The sequence below is a fragment of the Prionailurus viverrinus genome, chromosome C2 (assembly GCF_022837055.1).
Source record: "Prionailurus viverrinus isolate Anna chromosome C2, UM_Priviv_1.0, whole genome shotgun sequence".
Classification (NCBI taxonomy): domain Eukaryota; kingdom Metazoa; phylum Chordata; class Mammalia; order Carnivora; family Felidae; genus Prionailurus; species Prionailurus viverrinus.
In genome coordinates, this window is record NC_062569.1 from 93,849,886 (window position 1) to 93,877,458 (window position 27,573).

The 27,573-nt window shown below is 36.6% G+C and overlaps 1 protein-coding gene across 3 annotated transcripts in view; it reads right to left on the reverse strand.

Annotated features, from left to right (window-relative positions):
- CFAP91 (cilia and flagella associated protein 91) overlaps window positions 1-27,573 on the reverse strand; it is an 81,418-nt gene that overhangs the window by 22,274 nt on the left and 31,571 nt on the right. For all 3 annotated transcript variants that reach the window (XM_047876490.1, XM_047876488.1, XM_047876489.1), the window contains 7 exons: window positions 20,152-20,329; window positions 15,505-15,662; window positions 13,073-13,255; window positions 12,042-12,184; window positions 4,045-4,161; window positions 2,627-2,698; window positions 870-1,016 (listed from right to left, as the gene is read on the reverse strand). In XM_047876490.1, the coding sequence (XP_047732446.1) occupies window positions 870-1,016; window positions 2,627-2,698; window positions 4,045-4,161; window positions 12,042-12,184; window positions 13,073-13,255; window positions 15,505-15,662; window positions 20,152-20,329 (998 nt within the window). The remainder of the gene's footprint in view (window positions 1-869; window positions 1,017-2,626; window positions 2,699-4,044; window positions 4,162-12,041; window positions 12,185-13,072; window positions 13,256-15,504; window positions 15,663-20,151; window positions 20,330-27,573) is intronic.

A 27,573-nucleotide genomic window follows, 5' to 3' on the forward strand; every position in this document is an offset into this window, starting at 1 on the left:
TCCAGTTCCTGGGTCTTCCAGGACATTGTGTTCCCATCTGAACAGAAGTGCATCCCAGCTCTATCATTTGCAGGGCTCTTCTTTCTCTGGTCCCTCTGTTGGGTCTCACAGCCTGTGGCTTTTTTCCTTCCTCCCCCAAACTGAGACCATCCACAAGCCTGATGTCATGTAAAAGCAATAATGTACTCATTTCTAAGCTGCTTACCATTTGTGCCCAATTCCACACGGCACAAGCATTAATGTGCATTACTAAGGGTGGGTCATACTAACTTCACTTTCATATAGCACTATACTGTGCAAATTGATTCTTTTTCATATTGATTTATGGATTAGTGGGAGAGATAGTAAAAGTATGTCCACTCTGTAGTCAGCACCATTAAAAACTCTCTATATAGACAAATGCCAGAAGAAAATAGGAAAAACATTTACAGTTGTTGGGGTAGAGCTGCAATTACCAGCTGTTGTCAGGTGACACTGATGACATCACAGAATACCATGATATTAACATATTTAATATGCAGTTTAACCAGCCTGAGCTATGTACAGCTCCAACACCCAAAAGTGCTGATATTTTAAAATAAATCTCATGTCTTTTTTTATTGCATTTATTATTTTATATTTGGTAGAGTCACCAAATATTTTTTAGAAGGGTTTTTTTTTCTTTTCTTTTTTTTTTTTTTTTTTGCAAATATAAGATCATGCTCAGTTCAGTGAGGGCATAGCCCATTCCATTTCTGGACTGCAGCAGCATTGTTCCAAAGTGCTGACTGTGATAGAGTGATGGGATTGGGGGGAATGTTTCTTTTTTGTCATTTCATTTACTATTATTATAATGCCACTTGTGCAATAATAAAAATCCAGGAGACAACCTTGTGCTCATGCAAGTTCCTCTGTCGCTGTAAGGCCAGGGTCACTTGCTTCTCAGCTTTCTTCAGCAGCCTGTCATCTTCTTGTAGCGCATGGCTGGTGCGCAGCTCCTGGATCAACTCTAGTCGCTTTTCCTTGCCTTCAAACATCTGTATCAAACCAAATCAAAAAGAGACTTGCAATTAACGTCCCTTGTGCAACACATCAGGACTCATCCAGGGACTGGTGAGGCACTTGTGAACAGTGGGTTCAGTCCTGCATTCTGGGACCACAGGGCAGGGGTGCTCCAGAGAGCTAGAGGTCAGCTTCCTTTTCTACACCTCCAGCTGCTCAGGTAGAGAAAGAGCTTAGTTATCAGTTGTTTACTCAGTTTCTTAAAATGTCTCTCGAAGACAAGGTGGTTACTACAGGAGTCATATTAAGAAACTAGAACTGGAGCGCCTAGGTGGCTCGGTTGGTTAAGTGTCCAACTCTTGATTTCGGCTCAGGTCATGATCTCACAGTTATGAGACTGAGCCCTGAGTGAGGCCCTGCACTGGGCATGGAGTCTACTTGGGATTCTCTCTCTCTCTCTCTCTCTCTCTCTCTCTCTCTGACCCTCCCCAACTTGAGCATGCATTTATGCACATGCACGCGCACGCACACACACACACACACACACACACTCTAACATAAAAAATTAAAAAAAAAGGAAACTAGAACCTTCCCCTCATTTTCTGTGCTCCTTCCCTAAGATGCCTGAGGATGGTATTTTTCATAGCCATGTTTTCTTTTCCAAGAGATCTGCCCCTGGTTTGTAATACGGAGTCAGCTGTGACATTTTTCCGGGGAAATTTTCAAAGAGAGTAAAGAATAATGCTCAACACAAGATGCTCACCCAGCTTCCCAGACTTACTAATTATAACTGAGTCTCTTATGAGTTATAGCTGTGTGAGGAGAAAAAAATTTTTTGCTGGTGCTTTATATTAGTCCACTTTAAAAGTGAAGTATGTTTGTACAAATAATGTGGTGAAAGCTTTATAGTCAGGAAGACCAGAGTTGAATTTGCTAGCAGTTAACATAATCTCAGACTCAAATCACTTGCCTGTAAAATGGGGCAACTGATAGAAAAAAAGAGAGATGATATAAGTAAAGCAAAGAAAATATAATGTGAGCTTATACTAGGCTTTAAAACTGTAGTTATTATTACTTTGCTATTTATTATTCAGGTGTTGCTAGCTATATGCCAACTCAAATAATTATGACTTTGTGGAAAATTAGGGAATCCACTTGGTTTGTGATGCCTTAATAGTAAAAATTCAGGGGCACCCACTGACTTAGTTGGAAAAGCATGACACTCTTGATCTTGGGGTCAATGAGTTCAAGCCCTATGTTGGGTGTAGAGATTAAATAAATAAACTTTTTTAAAAAGTCAAAATTTAGGTAGGAAAATGGCTGGATTTAGCAATTCTAAGGAAGATATTAATTTCACTTTGCCCTGGTTACAACTGCAAGCAGGTTGGTTACAACAGCAAGCAGGTTGGTTACAACTGCAAGCAGGGTGGTTACAACAGCAAGCAGGTCCTTTCTCTCTTTGACACTGTGCCACCCACTTGGACAAACTGGAACAGAAGGGAATGGGTAGGTAACTTGAGAGTATAGAGTTCCAGAGGACAGCAGGGTGCCAGAAGGAATTCACCACAAGGAACCAAGCACATATGCGTTCTATAAATCCATCCTCAAAGGAGAAGCACAGGACCAGTGGTTGGACCCTACACACCGTGTTCTGAACAACTCTTCCCCGGAGTAACTTTTGAAGGTAGATCACAGCCATCTCTATATCTTCTTCTTCCTAAAAGAACAAAGTGAGAACCAAGCAGCTTGAGAAGAGCAGCAGTCAGCACGAAATATTTTTTGAAGACTCAGATCAAGCAAAAGGGACTGTGCTAGATGCCAGAGACTTAAAGAGAAATAAATGAGGTCTATACTCTCATTGAACATATAGTATTTTAAATGCTACTGGATTGTTAAAATTCATTCTTTTATAATGATGACATCATTACAAATAATTTCAACAGCAAAAAATTCATGCTATCCCTACAATTTAAGCCATTTTCGTTTTTCTATACTCCTTTCCAGCAAAATCTTTCTTGAAGCAACAAGTATTGCTTACACCATCCCTTTTGTAATAGTTTTTTCATGTTTGATCAAGAGTAGACAAGGAATAAAGCTAGTTTGTGTCAGAGTCTAGAGTAAGGTGTTTCTCACAAGAATTTAGATAAGCTGGTAAAATCAGAATGGACAAGAATAGCCATCTACAAAAATCACCTTAAATAACTGTGTCAAAAGCAGAAAGCAGAGTCTGCAAATCTAATTAAGGTGCCTCTAAATGCAAAAGAAAGCATGTCTTTCACACATGTGAAAGACAATGTGTTAACCACAGGCAGTGATTGGCATAAAGTCTAGCAAAGGGGATGTCCAGAAGCACATCCTGGCAGTCCCTCCACGCAGGTGACCCATCAGAAGCCCTAATGAGATCTCCTGTCAACTCTCCTCCCTCTGACAACCTTCTCAGTACAATCTGGCTTCTTGTGAGAACTGCTCTATCCTGGGAGATGATGGGCTGACCTGCTAAGAGGAATGCCCCCATCTACCAGGCAGTTATCCTTCGGTCAAGCAGGACGTTTGGATTGTGGCATCTCTAGCAGTTTCTTGGAGGTGGGGGCTGTCTAGTCTGAGTCAGTCCTAAATCCTGACTGACTCTGGTACCTCACCCAAACAGAGTTTGGAGATCTATGAAGGTGACGTATGACTCTGGTCAAGGTGACCTCTTTGAGCCAGTCCTACCTCAGAAGCCAACCTGTCCTCATGACATCTTTGGCACTTCACTCCTCTCTGACACCAGCTGTCATCAGCCACCTCCCCATGTGGGCAAGATGGTTATAGTAACTGATCATCATTCAATCTTCTTTTTTTATTTGACATACATGAGGATTACCTTCTGATGCCTATTTTTCTTGGAAAGATTTTGTTGTGCTTATTCGTGTGTGTTTGATGTTTGAATCATAAGAATAAATGCCATATAAGTCATATCTTGAGAAGGTGACCCTGTTAAATTAGGTTTGTTTTTTAACTCAAAGTATCTAAGAACACACAGCAATACTGAATTTAGCATTTCAAATCAAGTTTCAAACTTACATTGGAACTCATTTCCAAAGTTGGAGTTGGAAGGCGAGGTTGAGGTAGTGACTTTCTTTGAAGAAAGCGCAGAAGTTTCTTTGGTTCAAGAACTTTATTCTTCTTATCCAATATTGCCTAGAATAATAACACCAAGTAGTGTCATTCTTTACCTTTGCATTTTCTTCCACTACCAGATCTAGGCCACAGTTCTGAAGATCAATCAAAAATTATCTTCTCTATGGTTATGCTTGGACAGTTTGAGAAAGTCCAAACCCAGGTGCTTCTGTGACCCAAGAGATGTTATGATATTCCTAAAGATCAACTAACCACTGGATAAACATGGCACATATTCTAGGTTTATCCATTTTAATCAAAGATTTGGAGGACTTAAATCATTTTTTTTGAGATTTTAAAAGGTTCTCTCGTATGTATGCAAACAAAACCCCAACTCCTATTCTTTCATAAGAGCCTATTATCTGTTTAGAATAAGTGCCTGGGCAATAGAAAATTTCCCTGTGCCATAAATGATGGAAATATTTGATGTTTTGTTGTTATAGGGGAATTGAGGAGCATTCAAGGGCAACTGTCTCAAAGTGAGGAGCTTTCCTTTGGCAGTGAAGGCCTGCACATCATGATTCTTGAAAATGAACTTGTTTCCTTGTGAAACAGTGTGTGTGTTCTGATTTCAACATACATTTTATTTGTTTTACTTTTGATCACCAAAAGTCCCCCAAATTATATGTAACATAGGATTTTGTTCACTGGTTCTATATTCAGGCACAGGAGGGGATACTTTTAACTTAAAAGTATCAAAAATTCTAATCTCCATCATTTAAAAATCATACTTTAGAATCACATTTTTCTGGGGCTCCTGGGTGGCTCAGTTGGTTAAGCATCCGACTTCAGCTCAGGTCATGATCTCACAGCTTGTGAGTTCAAGACCTGCGTCGGGCTCTCTGCTGACAGCTCAGAGCCTGGAGCCTGCTTTGGATTCTGTGTCTCCCTCTCGCTGCCCCTCTCGCTGCCCAACTCACATGCTGTCTCTGTCTCTCAAGAATAAAATAATAGAATCACATTTTCACCACATAATTTTTACATTAGTTTTCCCACAGAAAACATACAGAAGTGATAAAACAAGCACAAAGCCAAAACTTGAAATTAGTAAAAATATGCAAATTGAGTAAAATTTGAAACCATATGAAATTACTGTGGTTGTAATAGAACCTCTGAGTTTCTACAAAATAAAACTGACACAAAATATATATAACAGCTCTAATATATAGCAGCTTTACAATAACCACAACTACTGAATCAATAAAAGCAACAGCAATCAAAAAAATAATAATTCTAAACACAGGCATCTCTTCAGTGATAGGCCCTAAATAGCACCACATGAAACCACTTTAAAACCAGTCATTCATAATATGTTGGTATCGATCTGGGAAAACAGGCACTCACATACACTGCAGCAATTAGTACATCATTTATGCAAGAAATTTGTCAATATACATCAAAACTATAAATGCAGGCATATTGTGGGCTAGCAATTCCATGTCTAAGAATTTTCTTCTAGATATGTTCACACATGTACCAAATTATATGCAAACAAGATTACTCAATGCAGTATTACTTTTAATACAAAAAACTTGAGACAATATAAATAACAAGAAGGGATTGGTTAAAATATGGCACATTTAAGCAATGATATATCATGCAAAAAATAATGTAACATAATTATGGGATGATCTCCAAGATATATTAAATAATAAAAGCACAGACAAAACCATGTGTATTATATACTAACATTTGTATAAAAAAAAGTTTAAAAAGATACTTGGAACCACATAGCTGGGAGACAGGGATAGAAGGTTTACATTTAATACTCTCATAGAACTCCTGAGTTTTTAACTATGTGGATATTTTTCCCAGTCAATAAATAAATTCTAAATATGAGAGAAAAGAAAGAAAAAAATCACTTAAATTTTGAAAAAAAGCAATTGGATTTTTACAATTAAAAATGTTTGGTCAAGAAGTCCAATCAAAAGTATAATAAAACTAACAAATATTTGAGAATTTCTTCAATCTCAGTCTTATCGCTAGTCCCCATGAATATTAAGCATGTACAGTAGTTTATATATATTACATAAGGCATACTATGTATATCGTGCATTAATTGCTAGTCCCCATGAATATTAAACATGTACAGTAGTTTATATATATTACATAAGGCATACTATGTATATCGTGCATTAATTGCTAGTCCCCATGAATATTAAGCATGTACAGTAGTTTATATACATTACATAAGGCATACTATGTATATCGTGCATTAATTGCTAGTCCCCATGAATATTAAGCATGTACAGTAGTTTATATATATTACATAAGGCATACTATGTATATTGTGCATTAATTGCTAGTCCCCATGAATATTAAGCATGTACAGTAGTTTATATATATTACATAAGACATTATAGTGCTTAATCGTGCATCCATCTTATTCTAGGACAATCTCTTATGGACCTCAACTATCCAAGAGAGCTTGATCACCTGGCCTCGAGAAACCAGCAACCCTTGCCTGAACGTGTACCTCTTCTCGCTCCGGGCCCATCTTAATGTGGGGGTTTCTATAACGGAACTATACCTGGCATCTGGTTCTTACTTCAGGACCATAAAATCCTTGAATCCAATCCTTCAATTCTCTCAAATGGGACATCTCGATGGACTAATGACTAATCAGCCCATGATCACACATAACTGTGGTGTCATGCATTTGGTATCTTTTAATTTTAGGGGGGCGAACTTGCTATGACTCAGCTATGACCTAAAGGTCCTCATTGTCTTGAAAAATAAAGTTCCCAGGGAGAGAGAAAGGAACATGAATGAATATGAGAATATCAAGGAAATGCTCTTAGCAAACAATACATTTTAACCTGCTTAAAAGACAAACTGGCTAGGCAACTGAGTTTAATCCATAGTTTTCATAAATGAAAGAAAGAACTGATTGTTACACTCTTTTAACCTACTTTAAGATGTAAGTAATTTGACAAATCTTCAAAAATATATTCCAACCTAAATTACTACCAAGAATAGCCTGAAAATATTGTACTGTGGAAATTCTTTTATGCCATTCTAGATATTTTTCTTCCATGATTACTGTGACATAGCCCATAAAGTATTTTTTAAACCTTATACCACCTGTACCTTCATGTTTCTATGATTCTGAATTCTCAAAATAATGTTAGCCATAAGACTAAAAGCAGATACACTGTCTGGACATAAACCTGATATGTAGTGATTCTCTTCAGTTCAAACCAATATTCTAAACTAACAGACTCCATACAATGGCATCTCATCCCAAATCCAAAAGGACATATAAAAACAAGGACAATAAAATAATGTGAATCCTATGACCCCATCAGCTACAGCAAACATTAAACACAGCCCAATGTCTAGCCAGATTAGAATAAGTCCCACATTATGCCTATTTACTTCAGTTCCTATTGCTTGATAACGGATGTCAGGCTATCAAAAACATTAAAAGGTATTCCAAAGGAAAGGGGAAAAAAAACCCCACAAAAACACAGTCTAAAGAGAGAAAGCAATCGTCAGAACCAGATTCAGATAGGACATAAATGTTGGAATTATCAGACAGAAAATTTAAGATAACAATGATCAATATTATGATAAAGGCTCTAATGGAAAAGGTAGATGACATGCAAGAATAGATGAGTAATGTAAATAGAGACAGAAACTCTAAGAATCAAAAGGAAAGGATAGAAATCAAAACACTATAACAGAAATGAAGAATGCCATCAATGGCTCATCAGTAAACTCCACATAGCTTAAAAAAAAAAAAAGAATCCAGGAATTTAAAGATAGGTCAATAAAAACTCCTCAACCTGAAATGCAAAGAGAAACAAACAAATAAATACAACAAAACATCCAAGAACTGTGAGACAATATCAAAAGGAGTAATGTGTGCAACTGGAATGTGAGATAGAGAAGAAGGAGAATGCAGAATAAATATTTGGAATGATAATGGCTGGAAACTTTGCTAAATTAATGACAAACACCAACCTACAGATCCAGAAAGCTTAAAAAAACGCCATGAAAGACACCTACCTTAAACACACACACACACACACACACACACACACACACACGCACATGCACACACAAACACCACAGGCATATAGTATTTAAATTAGAGAAAACCAAAGACAAAGAAAGAAATCTGAAAGAAGCCAGAGGAAAAAACACCTTAGCTACTGAAAAACAAAGATAAAAATTATAGTGGAATTCTAGTCAGAAACCATCCATGCAAGAAGAGAATGGAGTGAAGTCTTTGAAGTGTTGGGGGGAGGAAACCCCACCAACCTAGAATTCTATACTCAGTGAAATCATTATCCAAAAGTGAAAAGATCACAATTTTATACTTAACTGCTTCAAAGGATACTATCAAGAAAGTAAAAAGACATCCCACAGAATAGGAGGAAAATCTGCAAATCATTTATCTGATAAGGGTAGGCCTCAGAATATATACAGAACTCCTATACCTCAACAATAGACATTAAAAGTAATGTCTATAATAAACAATTAAAAGACAACCCAATTAAAAAATGAGCAAGGAATCTGAACAGACATTTCTCAAAAAAAGATATACAAATGAAAGGCACATGAAAGATGCTAAATTTCATTAATCATTAGACAAAAGCAAATTGAAACCACAGTGATATACCACCTCACACACACTAGGATGGCTATAATAAAAAGATGGGCAGTCACAAGTGATGGCAAAGATATGGAGAAATCAGAATCCTTATACATTCCTGGTAGGGATGTAAAACAGTGCAACCACTTCTGAAACAGTCTGGCAGTTCCTCAAAAAGTAAAACATAGTTACTATGTGATCCAGTAACTCCATTCCTAGATCTAGAGCCAAGAGAATTGAAAAACTTATGTCACTCAAAAATCTGTACACAAATGTGCACAGCAGCATTGCTTAGATAAAAAGGAGAAACAACTCAAATTTCTATCAACTGATGAGCAGATAAACAAATTGTAACACATCCACACAATGGAATATCATATAGTCACAGAAAGTAATGAGGTACTGAGACCTACTACAACATGGATGAACTTTGAAAACATTATGCTAAGTTAAAGAAACCAGACACAAAAGGCCATACATTGTGTGATTTCATTTATATAAAATGTCCAGAATAGGCAAATCCATAAATTGAAAGATTAGTGGTTGCCAGGGGCTATGGGGAAGAGGGTAATTGGGAGTGACTGCTAATCGACAAGGGGTTCTTTTGGGATAATAAGAATGTTCTGGAATTAGATAATGATTATGGTTGAACAATCTTGTGAGCATACTAAAAACAATTGAATTGTATATTTTAAAAGGGTGAATTTTATGGTATTGAATTATATCTAAAAAAAAAAAATCATAAAAGAGAAACGAAGACTTCTTGAGACAGACAAAAAACTGAAGGAGTTCATTGCCAGGAGACCTGTCCTGTAATAAATGGTAAAACAAGTTCTCCAGGCAGGAGAAAAATGACATTGGTTTGAAACTTGCATTTCTATAAAGAAAGGAACAGTGGCACAGAAAGAATACATGAAGGTAAATTGAACTATTTTTTCTTATTTTTAATTGATCCAAAATATAACTGTTAAAGCAATGACAGTAAAAATGTATTGGGTGATTATAGCCTATGGATCTGTGAAATGAACGAGAGCAATGCCACAGGGACTGTAGGGAGGAACTGGGAATAATCTGCTATAAGGGAAATGCTCTACATGGAAAGTGATAATATTACTTCAAGGTGGACTTAGATTATTTTATATGTAAACTCATATACTAGTTCACAAGACAAGCCTCACTAAATTTCAAAGAATAGGGATTCCTGACCATAGAGCAAATGAGTTAGAATTTACTTCAAAAACGAGTTAAGATTCCTGTATATTTGGAAATTTAAAAACTTAAATACTCACAGGAGCAAAAACCATAACAGATGTTTTTAATAAGTTAGATACTAATAAACACTTCATATCAAAACTAATGAAATATACCAAAATCAGTGTTTTGAAGGAAATGTTTAGCTTTAAATACTTTATAAAATTGATGAGTGCCTGAAAATTAATGAGCTACATGCCTACTTTAAGTTAGGAAAAGAACTACAAAGCAAAAAGAAACAAGAGAGAAAGACATAATATGAATAGGAGCTAATACAATTGATAAAATATCTATAGTAAAGAAAATCAACAAATTTGGAGGTTCATTCCTTGGAAGAACAATACCAAGAAAATTATTAAGCTTCCAGTAAAGCTGAATAAGAAAAAAGAGTTAAAGCACAAATAAATAATATTATGACTGAAAAAGTAGGCACGGTTATAGATAAAACAAATGCTAAGAAGATTATAAAATAATACTATCAACGTATGCCAAAAAATTTGAAAAGTTAGGTGAAATGGACCTTGTAAAGAATGTAATTTACCAAAACAATGCAGAAAGATCTGTAAGTAGTATGGAAATGAAGGAGTGGTGAAAGCTTTCCCATGAAGGTAACATCTCAGATAATAATTCTACCAAACTGAAGAAACAGATCATCTTAAGCTTAAACTCTTTTCAAAAGTAGAGAAGAAGGAATATTCTGCAGTCATTTAAGAAGACCTGTATAACTCTGACACCAATACTGTACAGAATCAAAATGAGAAAGAAAAGTAAGGCCATTTCACTCACAGATATAGAATCAAAATTCTGAAAAATAAACTAGTAAATCAAATCCAACAATGTATTAAAAGTAAGATAAAATACCTTGACCAGGTTAGGCTCAACCCCAGTATGTAAGGATAGATTAATGTTTGTTAAAAAAAAAAAAGCAACTATAAATGTTCCTTATTATAATAATAATTTTAAAAAGAAAAATATATAATTATCTCAATAGATACAGCTGAAACATGTGATAAAATACAACATGAACACATGATTAAAAGCTTCAGTAAATTAGGAACAGAAGAGAACTTCCACACCCTAACAAAAAGTATCTACTAACACATCTTACAGAAAGTGAGAGAATAATGAATGCAGAGTTCAAATGGGTAAATGGAGACAGGGGGATGAGGTGGGAAGAACCACATAAATACACATGAATTACTGTTAAGGTCCTAATTTTTATAGTGAGTATGGGCTCCCATGGATTCTTATTCCACTACCAAAACCAACTGAACAAACAAACATACGTGGACCAGTGGGGAGATTATGTCGTGGACCAGAGAGTCTCAGTGTAGTTCCTACAGATCAGCATTACCTGGAAACTTGTAACAAATGCAAATACTCCAGCCCCACTTCTGACCTACTCAATCAGAAACTTTGGGGTTGGGCCCAGCAACACGTGTTTTAACAAGCCCTCTGGGTGATTCTGATGCCTGCTAAAGACTGAGCAGCACTATCATAAACCACGAATTCTAGAGTCTATACACCTACAGTCCAATTAACAAATGGGAAGCACAGCTGGTGGCTCCTCTGTACTTGTTTCATGGGGACAACCATTGCACTTTCTCATTTAGTTGAGCTTTAAACTAGATCAGAGAGGCCTTGAATGTGACTCCCTGTTACCCTGGTAACAAATCTAAGAGGGAGAAAATGAGGCCTAGTACACTATTAAAACCAGCAGTAATTCCTAACACTAGAAACTTGCTATGCCTCAACGTAGTCTCAGATATTATGGAGATCCAAAGTCAGAACCACTTTTAGGAAGTAACATGACTTCCACCAAGAAATTGGAGAACAACCTCCAAGAGATTTTCCTACAGTTTGAAATGAGGAAAAGAAGCATATTCATTCAGCATAGCAAAGGCAACTTCCAGAAGAGAAAAATCTAGGGAGGAGAAAAAATGTAGAGTTATCCGTTGAGAACTACTGGACATTGCAATTTTGGAGGTATAGTATTTCACTGCAAAAGTCCCACTAGAAGCATCTTGTCTATGAATAAGGATTACTATACCTTATGAACCTCTGCCAACTCATGTTCCATTCTTGCTGCCCTCTTGAGAAAACCAGCTTTCGTGGTAGTGACTTTTGGCTTTGGAGGTCTGATTCGGGGTTGTGTCACAAAATCTGGGAGACATGACTCAAGTTCAACTAATCCTACAGGAAAGAAGTACATGTTTTTTAGTATTTGGTGATTAAATGTACCATTTTGAAAGCGTATTGTTAGCTTTAGGAGCTATTTGCCAAGTGGTTTCATTTAGAATTATTGATGAGGTAGAGCCCACATAATTGGAGTGGACCCAAAACGTAAAGCAAATTTCTGCATAATTAACTCATGTTCTCAGTGACTTAAGATTGTAAAATGAGAATCCATTCTAATACAATATTTCCCTACAAAAATGTAGTAAATTCTACGATAATAATCAAGAGAAAATTAATGGTCATATGATACATGGGATCATCATTCTAAAGTAGATGTACACAAATTTATCTTATTCTGCTCTGGAGATGATCAGCCAGAGACACAAGTTCAAGAGTGTGACCATCAACTCATGATCTTGGCCATATACATGATGCTTCAACTTGTCAACTAAAATTTAAATAATCTAAATAAGCTTCTCTTGGACTTTGTAAGAGGTACAGCTCTATGAATTTATCCCCTGGTTATCCATTTCCTTGCCCACTAGTTTTCTAGCACTTCTTAAAGGGCTGATTTCGTGATATATTTCTTGTTTGCTTTGAAAATCTGATATAAAAGCTTTTTCAGTTTCATTTTTGTATAACTTTATTAGTGACACTGAACAAGTTTAAATGTTTAGTAGTTAAGCATTGATACACTGTAATATAGTATATCCATTTATTTGAGTCTTAGCAGTTTTTATTGGTTTGTATGAACTCATATTAATAATATTGAATGTGTTCATTGCTATTTCTTGAAAATATTTTTACTTGTTGTTTAGCCTTTAATCCAATACTTCTTTCTCTTCTAGTACTTTAATCTAATACTCCTCTTATACTGGACTTGTTATCATGTAAACATCTTACCTTCATAGGTGTTGAGATAGTGGTTTTTTACTACAAAGTCCTCTGAGTTGTTATCAGGGAAACGACCAAGGCGAGACAAAGGCCCATAGACCTGGGATGCATAGTCAGAATAATCCTTGATGATATTTCTTCTCTCCAACTTCCCTTCTATATTCTTTCCCTTTCCCACAAGTTTCCTGATTGCTAGAATAAAACATACCTCTGTGACTATCTCCAAAATATAGTTCTAAACAAATGCATAATAATAGGCCAGTTTTGTTTTTGTTCACAGAGAAACTACTGAACTGTGCAGTCATGAAGACCACTCACTGCAGACAGAATATAACACTAAAAACAGAGGTTAGTCCTCTGTGTGGACCAGATCCTCATGAGACAAGCGGGAGTGACAGAAGTTGAGGCAATTAGTGTCCTCAATGGGTACTCGTCAAAAATCTTTTATAACTGGGGCACCTCGGTGGCTCAGTTGGTTGAGCGTCCGACTTTGGCTCAGGTCATGATCTCCTGGTTCGTGGGTTTGAGCCCTGCATTGGGCTCTGTTCTGATAGCTCAGAGCCTAGAACCTGCTTCGGATTCTGTGTCTTCCTCTCTCTGCCCCTTGCTCACTTGCTCTTTCTCTCTCTCAAAAATAAATAAACATTAAAAAACTTAAAAAAAATTGAATAACTGCATTCCAAGCTCTGAGGTAAGAAGGTGTATTCGGCAAAAGTCTTCCAGGCTTACAAACGAAACTCAAAGTAACTGAAAAATATATGTTCAGGGGAGATTTGGAGAATTATTTTCTCCTAGGAGAATAATTGCAAGGGAGGGAGACTACAGGTTCTTCAGTAATCTGACCATCTTGGTTAACAATAGAATAAAGCACAATATATCCCAGCTTAGAGCTCTAGAAGTGTTTGGCAGTCAGAGGGAAAAGGCTGAGCCGTGCACATTCAGAGTTCATTCATCTAAGGAGTCATGCTTGCTACCTCCACCGGCTCCTTCTCTTTCAGTCCTGTCACAGAGCCAGCCGGTTTGAAGGCTCTATGCTGTGTGCTCTCAATGCATGGAAAGTCATACTGTGGGACTACAAAGTCTTGTTGCAAGAGGCAGCTGCATGCACCACTGCTGACTTGTGGGTGTTTATGTTTGGTCCTCAGTGCTTCTGTGTATAACTTGGGGTTTTAGAATTAAATAAAAATAGTTAACATTTTATTATTTACCTACAAAAGTTAGTCAACTCATCATTAGTTATACCAAGTACTGAAAAGAAAAAATGTTGACAATGTCTAACTACATACCTCGAAGCTAGTTAAAAGTTATTTTCACACACACACACACACACACACACACACACACACACACGGCAAGTTCAGGGGCATATAAGTGAGAGCAGATAATAGGTGCCTCACTTATGATGGGAGGGAGTGGGGTCCTTGAAGGCCTCCCTGAGGAAGTGACATTTGAGTTCCGTCTTAGCCAGGGTTCCCCCAAAGGCAGAGCATGAGACAAAAGCAGTTGTGCAAGCAGTTTATTTGGGAGGTGATCCCAAAGGGCAGGAAGAGAGGGACAGGGGGAGAAAAAAAAAAAAAAAAAAAGCTACTCAACCCATTGTTAGTATTGTGAAGTGCTGAAAAAAAAAAAAAAACCAACTGTTGAACATGTATACCTAGCATCTAGTTAAAAGTTAAAGTTCACTAAAAATAATTTTATGGAATTAATTTTTATAACTGTTTTACTTTTGCTAGAAAAATAACAAATTTGATTTTTTAAGTTGTAATTACATTCTGTTATTATACATTAAATTGATAATTTGCATATATAATTGATACATTACAATTTTATAAGTAAATTATATTAAAAGTTACTAAGCAAATAAAGCTATAAAGCTAAATCCTAATAAGTTAAATTTTTTTAATTTTAATTTAGTTTTTATATAGTCCTTAAAAATTTTTTATATAGTCATTCTTAATCATCCACTGACTACTTCTTTTATATGTACAGATATAATACATAAACAGATATACAGTATATCCATGGTCTTAAAATTTCATGGGAGGGGGCAAGCAGGAGAAAATATGTCTACATGTCTCATTTAAGGGAAATAATTTATAAAAAGGTTGAGAAATTGGGCTCTCTGGGAACTCAACCCATGAATATGAGAAGCCCATCCCCTACTCTCCCTCTCTCTCCCTCTCTCTCTCACACACACACACACACACACACACACGCGTGCGCGTGCAAATAATGTCAGTAACTTGACTACCTGTTAGAACATTACTACTTGGTTTTCTTAGAAATTTTCCTCCAGTCTTCTACTTTTGAAAGTAACTCTTTTCCTTTATTCATTTAATAACACTAGGACTCATAAGAATTCTATCTAAATCAGGTTTGGTCAAAGATTCAAAGCAAAGCCAACTTTCCCATTCTCTTCATTGTTCATATTGCACCTTTACCTGATACATGTCTGTGCTGAATCTGTGCCAGTTTTGCCTCCTTTGCTTCCTGCAGTTTAGACCACTGGGCATTCAAATGCTTCATGTTCACTTCATTTTGATTCTCATCACGCTTCTTCAGCAGCTCTTTTAGGACTTCCAGGCGAATCTCCTGCAGTCTTTAAATTACCAAACATAAAGAAGTATGTGGTATCTCCAACAGAATGTTCTACTAGAGAGAAAGGGAACGCCTGCCATAAACAGGATCTTCTCTTTGGGCTGGTATCATATTCACATATTTTAAAAAGACCACTCTGGCAAAAGTGTGACAAATGGATTAGGTGCTTGGGGAGGCAACTCAACAATAAGTCTCTCTATAATAGGACTATGTCTGGGTGTAGTTCTGAAAGGCAAAGAGAAGTATGCCAGGTAAAAAAGAAAAAAAGGGGGGGCGCTCTCAAGGCAGATGAGCCTAAATGAACAACAAAATGTATATGCACAGTTCCAGGTCGACAGATATTGGCTAGAGGGTTAAGTAATAGGAGTGACGAGAAAATGAGGCAGCATGCTATCTTAAGGAATAAATGTGAAAATGCCAGGGTCTGGCATATACAGACACTCAGTCAATCTTTGCCTCCCTTCCCCTTGTCTTCACCTTGTTCTCCCAGAGCTACCTTGCTCATGTGTATATAACCATGTATAAATGACTTCAAAATCTGTACCTCAAGCCCAGGTATTTCTAAACCAGAATTCCTGTCTACTTGAATTTCCAGCTATCCCCTGACAACCTCAAAAACGCCTGCTCATTTTGTTCCCCCAGAAATCTACTGTTTCTTATATCTTCTTCCCTCCTGTAATGATTCCTCCTCTAAAGCACTTCTCGCATCCATTCCCTAGCTCATGTTTTTGTCAACCCTCTCCTAACTTGGACTCTAGTTGCTAATCTAGTCTCTCTTCCTTCCAATCTTGTTCCACACAGCTGTCAAGATTTTCCTTCCTAAAATAGAATTTGAACATTTTACTCTTACTTAAAAATTCATAGACTAATTCATTTAGCCACTAATTTGTCAAATATTTATTAAGTGCTCACCATATGCCAGGCAGGAAACAAACAATGATGAACAAGATAAAACACCTTCTATCAAGAAGCACTGTTCTATTGGATCAGGCGTATCAACTAGCATTTTATAAGACAAGGAGATACATACCAGACCAGAAGAATGAAAAGACTGTGGGAGAAGAAATGACAGAGCATCTATGTTTAGCACTATTCCCAGTAGATGTGGGGAAGGTTGGGAAGGCTTCCTTACAGGAGGCATTAACTCTGTAGTCTTGAAGGTAAACAAAGATTAAGATTTGCCACATTGACAAGGAAAAAGTGACACCTAAGCAGAGGAATCTGAATGTTCAAATCAAAGGGCTAGAGACAGAGCAAATAGGTCATGCTGGCAGGGCTTCTCAAAGTGAACGTAGAGGGGAGGGTGTGGAAGTAGTGACAAATGAAAATGGAGAAACGGGTATTTTTTAAAAAATAAGCCACACACCAATAGTCACCTTTCTCTCTGGAGTTAGAAATCCAAGGTTTGGTTCTCAAGTTCATCACTTACCTCAATTCCTTCAGTCATAAAATGGGCGTAATAGTATCTATCTATCCATCCCATAAGGTTGTTGTGAGTATTAAATGAATTAATGTCTATGTGGCAGGACAGTGGTTCCCAAACCTAAACATGCATCAGATTACCTGGAGCCCACGGCCTGACTCAGTAGGTCAGAAATACCTACTGAGGAGTACTGGGGAGGGGCCTGAAAATCTGCATTTCTAACAAGTTCCCAGGTAATGCTAATGCTGCTGGTTTGTGCACCACACTTTGAGAACTACTGGCTTGGAACAAACATGGCTCCAGCACGTGGTAACCTCTCCACAAATGTAACATGCTCTACGAATATCATCATCATCACTAATATTATCATCTACCTGATGGCTTCTTACCCTTCAACACCCAGCTCAGAGGCTACCTTCTCTCAGTTTTCCCAAATCTCCACTCACTCCAAACAGAACTAGCCAGAAACATTTTAAAGGTTTTTAATGTCCTTCTGATAAGAATATACCTCTCTAAATTGCAGCACGAAATTTAATTTTCTACAGACAGGATTGGGTACCTGATACCTACTTTGCCCCAAAGTACTTTACATTCCATTAGCTGCAAACTTTTACCAAAACATCACACAGTCTGGATTCAGGGTTAATAGAAAGTGTTGTAAAAAGACAAACATATTTTGAATTCAGAACCACGTTGAGTCTAACTCTCCTGGTTCTTAACTCTAAGCAGACTGTCAGGGACCATGGTAGCATTGCTATGAGTAACAAAGTGCCTCGGCGCAGCCTGGAACAAAGAACAACCTCAATAAGTTCCCTTCCTTTCCTTTCTTGCTGGGGAGCTGGAATTTGGGGGTTTTCATCATTTCTACACCTTCCAAGGACAGCCTCATTACTGAAAATACATTAGTTAAATGACTGAAAACCAGAAGTACCTTTGTATATTGTTGTTTATCCACCATGAGTTCATTTCCTAATTGAGGAATTCCACAATTTGTCTTTTAAGTAGAAAATGCCCCTGTTAGCTGTAGCTAGAACCCAAGATGTCCTGACTGTGAATCCAGTACGAGAGGGAATAAGAGACAGTATTAGCTAGGAGGCTGATGGATATGAAGAGGGCCAAGGCCTAGGCAAAATGGCATCGGGAATGAACAGAAAGGGTCAGTTTGACTGGTGCAGTCACTCTGGAAAACAGTATGGAGGTTCCCCCCAAAAATTAAAACTAGAACTACCCTACGACCCAGCAATTGCACTACTAGGCATTTATCCAAGGGATACAAGTATGCTGTTTCAAAGGGACACATGCACCCCAATGTTTATAGCAGCACTACCAACAATAGCCAAAGTATGGAAAGAGCCCAAATGTCCATTGATGGATGAATGGATAAAGAAGATGTGGTGTACGTATATATATATATAAAATGTGTGTGTGTGTATATATATATATATATACACACATATATATAATGTATATAATATACAATATATATTATAATTATAATATATAATTATAATATTATAATTATAATGTATATTATAATATAATTATATAATATTTTATATATAATTATATAATATATAATATATTATAATATATACTTATATAATTATATGTTATAATTATATTATATAATATATATAATATATTATATATAAAAATATAAAAATATATATTATAATTATATATTATATATTATAATATATAATTATAATATATAATATATAATGTATATATATGTTATATATATAACGTATATATATGCTTTTATATATGTAACGTATATATATATGCTTTTATATATATAATGTATATATATGCTTATATATATATATGCTTATATATATATATATATATATATATATAATGGATTACTCGGGAATCAAAAAGAATGAAATCTTGCCATTTGCAACTATGTGGATGGAACTGGAGGGTATTATGCTAAATGAAATCAGTCAGTCAGAGAAAGACAAATATCATATGACTTCACCCATATGAGGACTTTAAGATACAAAACAGATGAACATAAGGGAAGGGAAGCAAAAATAATATAAAAACAGGGAGGGGGACAAAACATAAGAGACTCTTAAATACGGAGAACAAACAGAGGGTTATTGGAGGGATTGTGGGAGGGGGGATGGGCTAAATGGGTAAGGGGCATTAAGGAATCTACTCCTGAAATCATTGTTACACTATATGCTAACTAACTTGGATGTAAATTAAAAAAATAAATTAAAAAAAAATAGTAAAAACTACTGAAAAATTTAAATGCTCAAAATCTCTTTTTAGTTTACTATTGTTAGAAATAATTGGAACAAATATATGCTTGAATTAAAAGAAAAAAAATAAATAAAAAGGGAAAAAGAACTAATATATGGTACAAGGCAGGTATACCTTTAACACATGTGAAAATAACCAGTTACAAAAGACCATATACTTCATGATTCTATGTATATGAAATTTCCAGTAAAGACAAATACAAAGATACAGAAAGTAGGTGAATATTTATAAAGGATGGTGGAAGGGGGAAATGGAAAGTTTCTTTAATGGATTAGAGTTTCTTTAACGTTTCTTTCTTGGAGTGAGGAAAGTGTTATAAAATTAGATAGTGATGATGGAGATACAACTCTGTGAATATAGTAAAGATGACTAAAATGTGCATTTTAAAATGGTGAACTCTAGGATAGGTGAACTGTATCTCAACAAAACTGTTAAAAAATAAAAATAAAAATAGTCAGTTTGAAAGACATTTGCAGAAAGCAGTGGGATTCTGAAATAGTCTAAATTAGATTTTTCGGGAAGAGAAGAATCACAGATGCTTTGAGGAATTGTTCAAATCTGTTAAGGGTTCCACGCTTCACTTTACACACAAAGAGGGCATTATACACTTTTATGTTATTAGAGAGAAAATTATAGAGCTATTATTCCTGAAAGAACCAGCAACCCAATTTCCTATCTCTACAGGTGGAGGGTTGTTATAAACCCACATATTGGGGAAAATTCTCTACAGATAAAAAGTATTTACGTTACTCCACCAGTGCAGGTGCAGATGTCTGGATAATCTAGAACTTACTTTTCAATCTCCTGCTCTCTGAGGGCCCATTCCTTCCTCTCCATTGCATTCATCATCCTCCTTCTCTTCTCAAACTGGGAGGTGTCACTCAGACAGGGAAGAGTGGCTTCCCAAGCACGCTTCTCCCGGGCACGTTCTATCATCTCAACTTCAGCTTGTCCTGCTGGAAGCCCTCGACCTGGATGGTAAAGCAAAGCAAGTTAGAAACACATGGACAAACTCATGTACCTTCCAGTATTTAATTTACTCCCTTTCAGTTCCTATCCTTTTTAAATTCAAGGGTTAAGACAGGATGAAATGATATTGGGAAACATCCTCACACTGTGCTTCACAGCTTGTTATCTATCCCCTGTACTGCCTCTTGTTAGTTACTCAGCCAGAAGACATTTTAGTTACACATAACATGCTAGAGAGTATTTGAAGAATATTCTGTGACTACTGAACAATCATACCTTGGAATGCCCTATATTAGACAAATCAATGTTTTGAAATGCAAAGAAATATCAAAGTAACTTACAGCTGGTAAGTGGCAGAAATCAGGATTTGAACATAGCAATCTGACCCTTGTGGTCTTATGTACTACTCTATACTTCCTCTCTATTAGAGAAATAAAACAAAAATGAACTGTACAGACAAGTCGACAGTTAATCACACTCAACAGTGAGGTTGAGGTTTCAACAGTGAGGTTGAAAGCTTTTCCTCCAAGATCAGGAACAAAACAAGAGCCTACTCTTATCACTCCTATTCAACATAGTACCGGAAGTCCCACCCAGAGTAATCAGGCAAAAAAGAAATAAAAGCCAACCAAATCAAAAAGGAAGTAGTAAAATGGTCTCTATTTGCAGATAACATAATCTTAGATATAGAAAACTATAAAGACTATCAAAAATGGTTAGACTGACATACGAATTCTGTAAAGTTGCAGAATACAATATCAACATACAAAAATCAGTTGTATTTTAAATACTAACAATGAACTACCTGAAAAAGAAATAAAGAACATAATCCCATTTACAAAAATAACAGGAATAAATTTAGCCAAGGAGGTAAAAGATCTATATGCTAAGAACTATAAAACACTAATGAAAGAAATTGAAGATGACAAAAATAAATGGAAAAATATCCCATGTTCATGGATTGGAAGAATTAATATTGTTAAAATAGTCATACTATGCAAGGACATCCAAAGATTTGATATAATCCCTAATAAGGATCCCAATGACATTTTTCACAGAAATAGAAAAACAATCCTAAAATTCCTATGGAACCATAAAAGAACCCAAAGAGCCAAAGCAACCTTGAGAAAGAAAAAGGTGAAGGCATACTTTCTGGTTTCAAACTATATTACAAGACTACAGTAATCAAAACAGTATAGTACTAGCATAAAAATAAACACATAGACACAAAAAGAATCAAGAGCCCAGAAATAAACCCATACATAGTCTACTAATATTTGACAAGGAGGCCAAGAATACTCACTGGGGGAAAGATACCCTCTTCAATAAATGGTAATGGAAAAATAGGATATTCACATGCAAAAGAGTGAAACTGAACCCCTATCTTACACTAATCACAAAAATTAACTTGAAATGGATTAAAGACTTAAATGTAAAGCTCCTAGAAGAAAACATAGGAAGGAATCTTCTTGATGTTAGTCTTGGCAATGATTTTTTGGATATGACACCAAAAGTACAAGCAACAAAAGCAAAAATAAATAAATGGGACTACATCAAACTAAAAGGCTTCTACACAGCAAAAGAAATGAGCAACAAAAGGAAAAGGCAAACTATGGAATGGGAGAAAATATTTTCAAACCATATATCTGATAAGGAGTTAATATCCTAAATACATTAGGAACTCCTACAAATCAATAGCAAAGAACAAAATAATGCAACTAAAAAATGGACAAATGACATGAATAGCCATTTTTCCAAAGAAGATATAAAAAAGGCCAGTAGGTACATGAAAGGTGCCCAACATCACTAATCATCAGGGAATTACAAAAGAAAAATATGAGATATCCTTTCACATCTGTTAGGATGGCTGTTTTCAAAAAGACAAGAGGTAGCAAATGCTGACAAGGATGTGGAGAAAAGGGAACCCTAGCACACTATTGGCAGGAATGTAATTGATACAGCCGCTATGAAAAACAGTATGGAGGTTCCTGAAAAAGCTAGAAATATAGGTACCATATGATTCACTTCTGAGTATATATCTGAAGGAAATGAAATTACTATCTCAAAGAGATATCTGCACCTCCGTATTCACTGCAGCATTTACAGATGCCAAGACATGGAAACAACTTAAGTGTCCATTAACACATGAATGTTATAAAAAATGATATAATTCCTATATAACATATTAAATATAATAAACATATATTGAATAAAATTAATATGTTATCAATTTTATATGTAATATAAAATATATAAAACTCAGCCATAAAAAAGGAAATCCTGCCATTTGCAACAACATGAATGATAATTTGAGGGCATTATGCTAAGTAAAATAAGTTAGACAGAAAAACACAAATACGGTATGATCTCACTTATATCTGGAATCTAACAAAACTGAAATTCCTAGAAACAGAGCATAGACTGATGGTTTCCAGTGGTAAGAGGCATGGGAGAAATGGGTGAAAATGGTCAAAGGGTACAAGCTTTCAGTTATTTGATGAATAAGTTCTGGAGATCTAATGTACAGCATGGTGACTATAGTTAACAATAATGTATTATATACTTGAAAGCTGCCAAGAGAGTAGATCTTAAATGTTTTACACACACTAAAAAAACAATGGTACTATGTGAGGTAATAGGTGTGTTAACCAATCTTATTGTGGTAATCATTTTGCAAAAAATATGTATATAAAGTCATGTGGTGTGTCCTAAACTTGCACAATATGTCAATTATATCTCAGGAAAGCTGGGGGGAAAATGAATTATACATAAGTAACAATATGATAATCTTTTATTTTTATTTTTTTTTAATTTTTTTTAACATTTATTTATTTTTGAGACAGAGAGAGACAGAACATGAACGGGGGAGGGCCAGAGTGAGAGAGGGAGACACAGAATCTGAAACAGGCTCCAGGCTCTGAGCTGTCAGCACAGAGCCCGACGCGGGTCTCGAACTCACGCACCGCAAGATCATGACCTGAGCCAAAGTCGGACGCTCAACCGACTGAGCCACCCAGGCGCCCCCTTTTTTTTTTAACATTTATTTATTTTTGAGACAGAGAGAGACAGAACATGAACGGGGGAGGGCCAGAGAGAGAGAGGGAGACACGATAATCTTTTATTTAATATTTACATCCATGATATTTTACTGTATCATTCTGCCACTTGCTTTTTTACTCAACTTTGTTTTGGGGATGCTAGTCATACACAGAGATCTAACTGCATTCTTCCACTGTAGGACTCTACCACAATTTAAGCTATCTTCTCAAAAGTGATGTTTTAAGTTGCTTCTAATTTTTTGATTACACATAGTAACGCTGCAACAAACATCCTTGTACTGGTCTCATTATGCCCATATGCAAATTTCTCTATGATTCTTAGAAAGGATCTAAAGTCTAGCAGCTAGATCATAAAATATCATCATTTAAAATTTTTCTGAATATTGCCAAATTTGCCTTCCAGAAGTATAATTTTGCTCAAGCCTTCTGAGAGTCCCCTGGTGCTCTCCCACAGCCCATGCTTCCTTCCTTCCTCCCACATTGTTTCTGCCAAATCTCAGTTGCTTTTTGTAGTCCTAACAAATACTTAGTAGTAGTTCACAGATTTTTTTTAAGTATCACTGAAAGTGCAATTTGTGGGAGTTGTGTTGTGCTTGTTGCTTTTGTATGATTTCTGGGAAGAAAAGAGGAAAGATGCTGATTTACATAGGCACAGCTATACTGGGATTACAGATTTGGTTTAGAATTGCTTGAAGGTATAAAATGTTTAGGGGAGAAATCCTATCTATTTAAGCATGACTCTCCCCATTTATAAACATGGTATGCCTCTCTTTTTATCAAATCTTTGTTCATGTGCTTAAGGAATAATTTACATTTTTCTCCATAATACTGTGCACATGTTTTTGTTAAATGATATTCCTAGGCACTTTGTTATTTGTCAATATTAAGAGTATGATATTTTCAATATTTCTACTTAGATATTGTTCATATATAGGAAAGCTACTGATCTTTGCATGTTGATTCTATATTCAGCTACCTTACTGAAATCAGGTTCTTAGTTCTGGTAATTTGTTACTTCATTTGATTTTCTAAATGAGTACATTGTCTGCGCAGAAAGATAGTTTTGCTTCTTATTTCTAATCTTCATGCCTCAATTTTTTCCTCTTACTGCAGTGACTCAGTATTTCTCAACTAAAGTGATATTACTGCCTTATTGGGCAAAAAAGTATTTCTTGTATGGGACTGCCAGATACAGCACAGGATGTTTAGTGTCCATGCCAGCCTACCTCCCAAAACCCATCTCGTGTGCTAAATACCAGGGGCACGTCCTAATCATCATTACATTTAAAAATGCAGAGCAAGAACTTTCAGGGAGATAGCAGAGTAGGAAGATCCTAGGCTCGCCTCATCCCACAGATACAACTAAAGACACCCCCATCAGTGTAAATAACCAGAAAAACACTAAAGACTGGCAAAACAGACTCTCCACACATATGTTGAGAAGAGGCCACATCAAGGAGGCTAGGAAGGCAAAGACTTAGTGGAACCAAATAGACCCACATAACTATCCACAAAAGGGAAGAATGAGGTGGGTACAGAGATAAATAAGCACCCCAGGCCCGGGGGCCATGTACTGGGAAGACAAATCCCCAGAACATTTAGCTTTGAAAGCCAGAGAAGCCCAGCTTTGTGAGTTCTTAAAACCAATGGGGTTTAGCACCTGGAAGTTAAAAAGTCAATGGGCTCAGCTCTGGGAGAGCCCAGGGTGAGAAGAAACGGAGTCCCTACTCTTAAAAAGACAGCATAACAAACAGATCCACTGAGATACAGCACAGAAACAGCAATTTGAAAAACACCTGGGGTATCCAGGAGGTGGATTTGTTTACTAATCTCAGAGTTTGTATTGGAGGAGTAGGGATCTTTGGGAGACTTCTCTAGGAACAAAGAGGCTTACAGGAGCCATTTCCCATCCCCAGTGTGGATATATGGACATCTGCCAGTACCAGCACACCAGGAATAATCTCCACCAACCTTGCTAACAGCACACCCTGCCCAACAGTCTTCTGCAGATCCACCCCCTCCAACCCAGCTGGCATCAGCAGAGTTGTCCCTGGCAGCTGCAAGTCCCCTCCCTGGAGACTGACACAGACCTTGCTGACAACACTCACTCTGATCCTGTGTCTCCTGTGGAACAACCCTCTGCAGGAGTCCATCCAAGGCTGGCATTGCACAAGCAACCCAAACACGGTCTACCACCACTCCAAGTGACTCTTGCCCCAGGGAGAGGGGATGATAACAACACACACCAGTCCAAATGCAGCCCTAGCAGTGGGCTAGGGACAGATTTCTGGACTGCAGGCCTTGCCCACCAACAAAAGCATCTGAGGGGACAACACAGGGAGAGCACCTTGTAGTCTGGTGGTACTGCAGCTCTAGCAAACCCCTGGTCAGACTCAACTCAAGCTCAAGGAGACCCTGACTAGCCAAATTACATCACAGGGACCAATCCCTGCCCAAAACAGGCAAAGAGAGCCACTGCAATGGCTGGACTGAGGGCAAATATAACTAGCCACAGCAGGGCACATGCAACACACATAGGAGACACCCCTGAAGTGCCAGGTTCTGGCAAACAGGGGACATTATACTGCAGGGCACTACAGGACCTTTGCTCCATACATCCAAGTCTTTCAAGAGCAGATGTTGCTGACTTTCATAATACACAGAAAACAGACACAGAGAGTTAGACAAAATGAGGAGACAGACAAATATGTCCCGGATCAAAGGACAGGACAAAGTCACAAGAAAGCTAAATGAAATGGAGATAAGCAATATGCCTGATAGAGAATTTAAAGTAATGGTCATAAACATACTCACTGAACTGGGACAAAAGTGAAGGACTCGGTGAGACCCTCAACAAAGAGACAGAAAATGTAAAAAAAAGAACCAATCTGAGATGAAGAATTCAATAACTGAAGTTAAAAATACACTAGAAGGGAAAAATAGTAGACTAGAGGAAACAGAAGAACAGATCAGTGACCTGGAGGACAGAGTAGTGGAAAGCAATCAAGCTCAACAGGAGAGAAAAAAAAAAAAAAAATGAAAATAGATTAAGGGAACTCAGCCACACCATCAAGTGTAATAACACTCATATTATAAGGATCCAAGAAGGATAAGATGGAGAAGACGTGGGGAGAAAATTTTATTTGAGAAAATAACAGATGAAAACTTCCTGAATTTGGAGAAGGAAACAGAAATCCATTCAGGAGACACAGAGAGCCCTCAACAAAATCAACCCAAGGAGGGCCACACCATGGCGCATAGTAATTAAAATGGAAAAAAGTACTGATAAAGAATTTTAAAAGCGAGAAGAGAAAAAAAATTAGATACATACAAGAAAAACCGCATAAGACAACTAGCTGACTTTTCAGCAGAAACATTGCAGTCCAGGAGGGAGTGGAATGATATATTCAAAGAATATACTTGCAACCAAGTATAAAAGAAAAGACTTGCAACCAAGAATACTTTATTTAACAAAGCTATCATTCAGAATTGAAAGAGAGAGTTTGCCAGACAAACCAAAGTTAAGGAAATTCATGGCCACTAAACCAGATTTACATGAAATGTTAAAGGGGACTCTGTGAGTGTAAAGGAAAGACTGTATGTAGGAGTAAGAAAAGTAGGAAGCACAAAAGCAGTAAAATTAAGTATATCTATAAAAATGAGTCAAATGATTCAAAACAAAAGGATATAAAATATGATACCATCTACCTAAAACATGGCAGGGGAAAGGAATAAAAATTTAGTGCTTTTAGAATGGGTTCAAACTTAAGTGACCGTCAACTTAATATAGACTGCTATATGCATAAGGTGTTACATATAGACCTAAAGGTAACCACAAATCAAAACCTGGTAACAGATATGCAAAAAATAAAGAGAAGGGAATCCAAGTATATCAACAAAGAAAGCTAGCAAACCTTGAAAAAGGAGAACAAGAAAGGAACACAAAACTACAAAAACAACCATACAACTAATAAGATGGCAATAAGTACATACCTATCCAAAATTACTTTGAATGTAATGGGACTAAACACTCCAATCAAAAGACATAAAGTGACAGAATGGATACAAAAGCAAGGCCCATCTATATGCTGCCTATGAAAGACTCATTTCAGATTCAAAGACACATGCAGATTTGAAAGTGAAGAGATGCAAAAGCATTTATCACGCAAATGGAAGTGAAAAGAAAG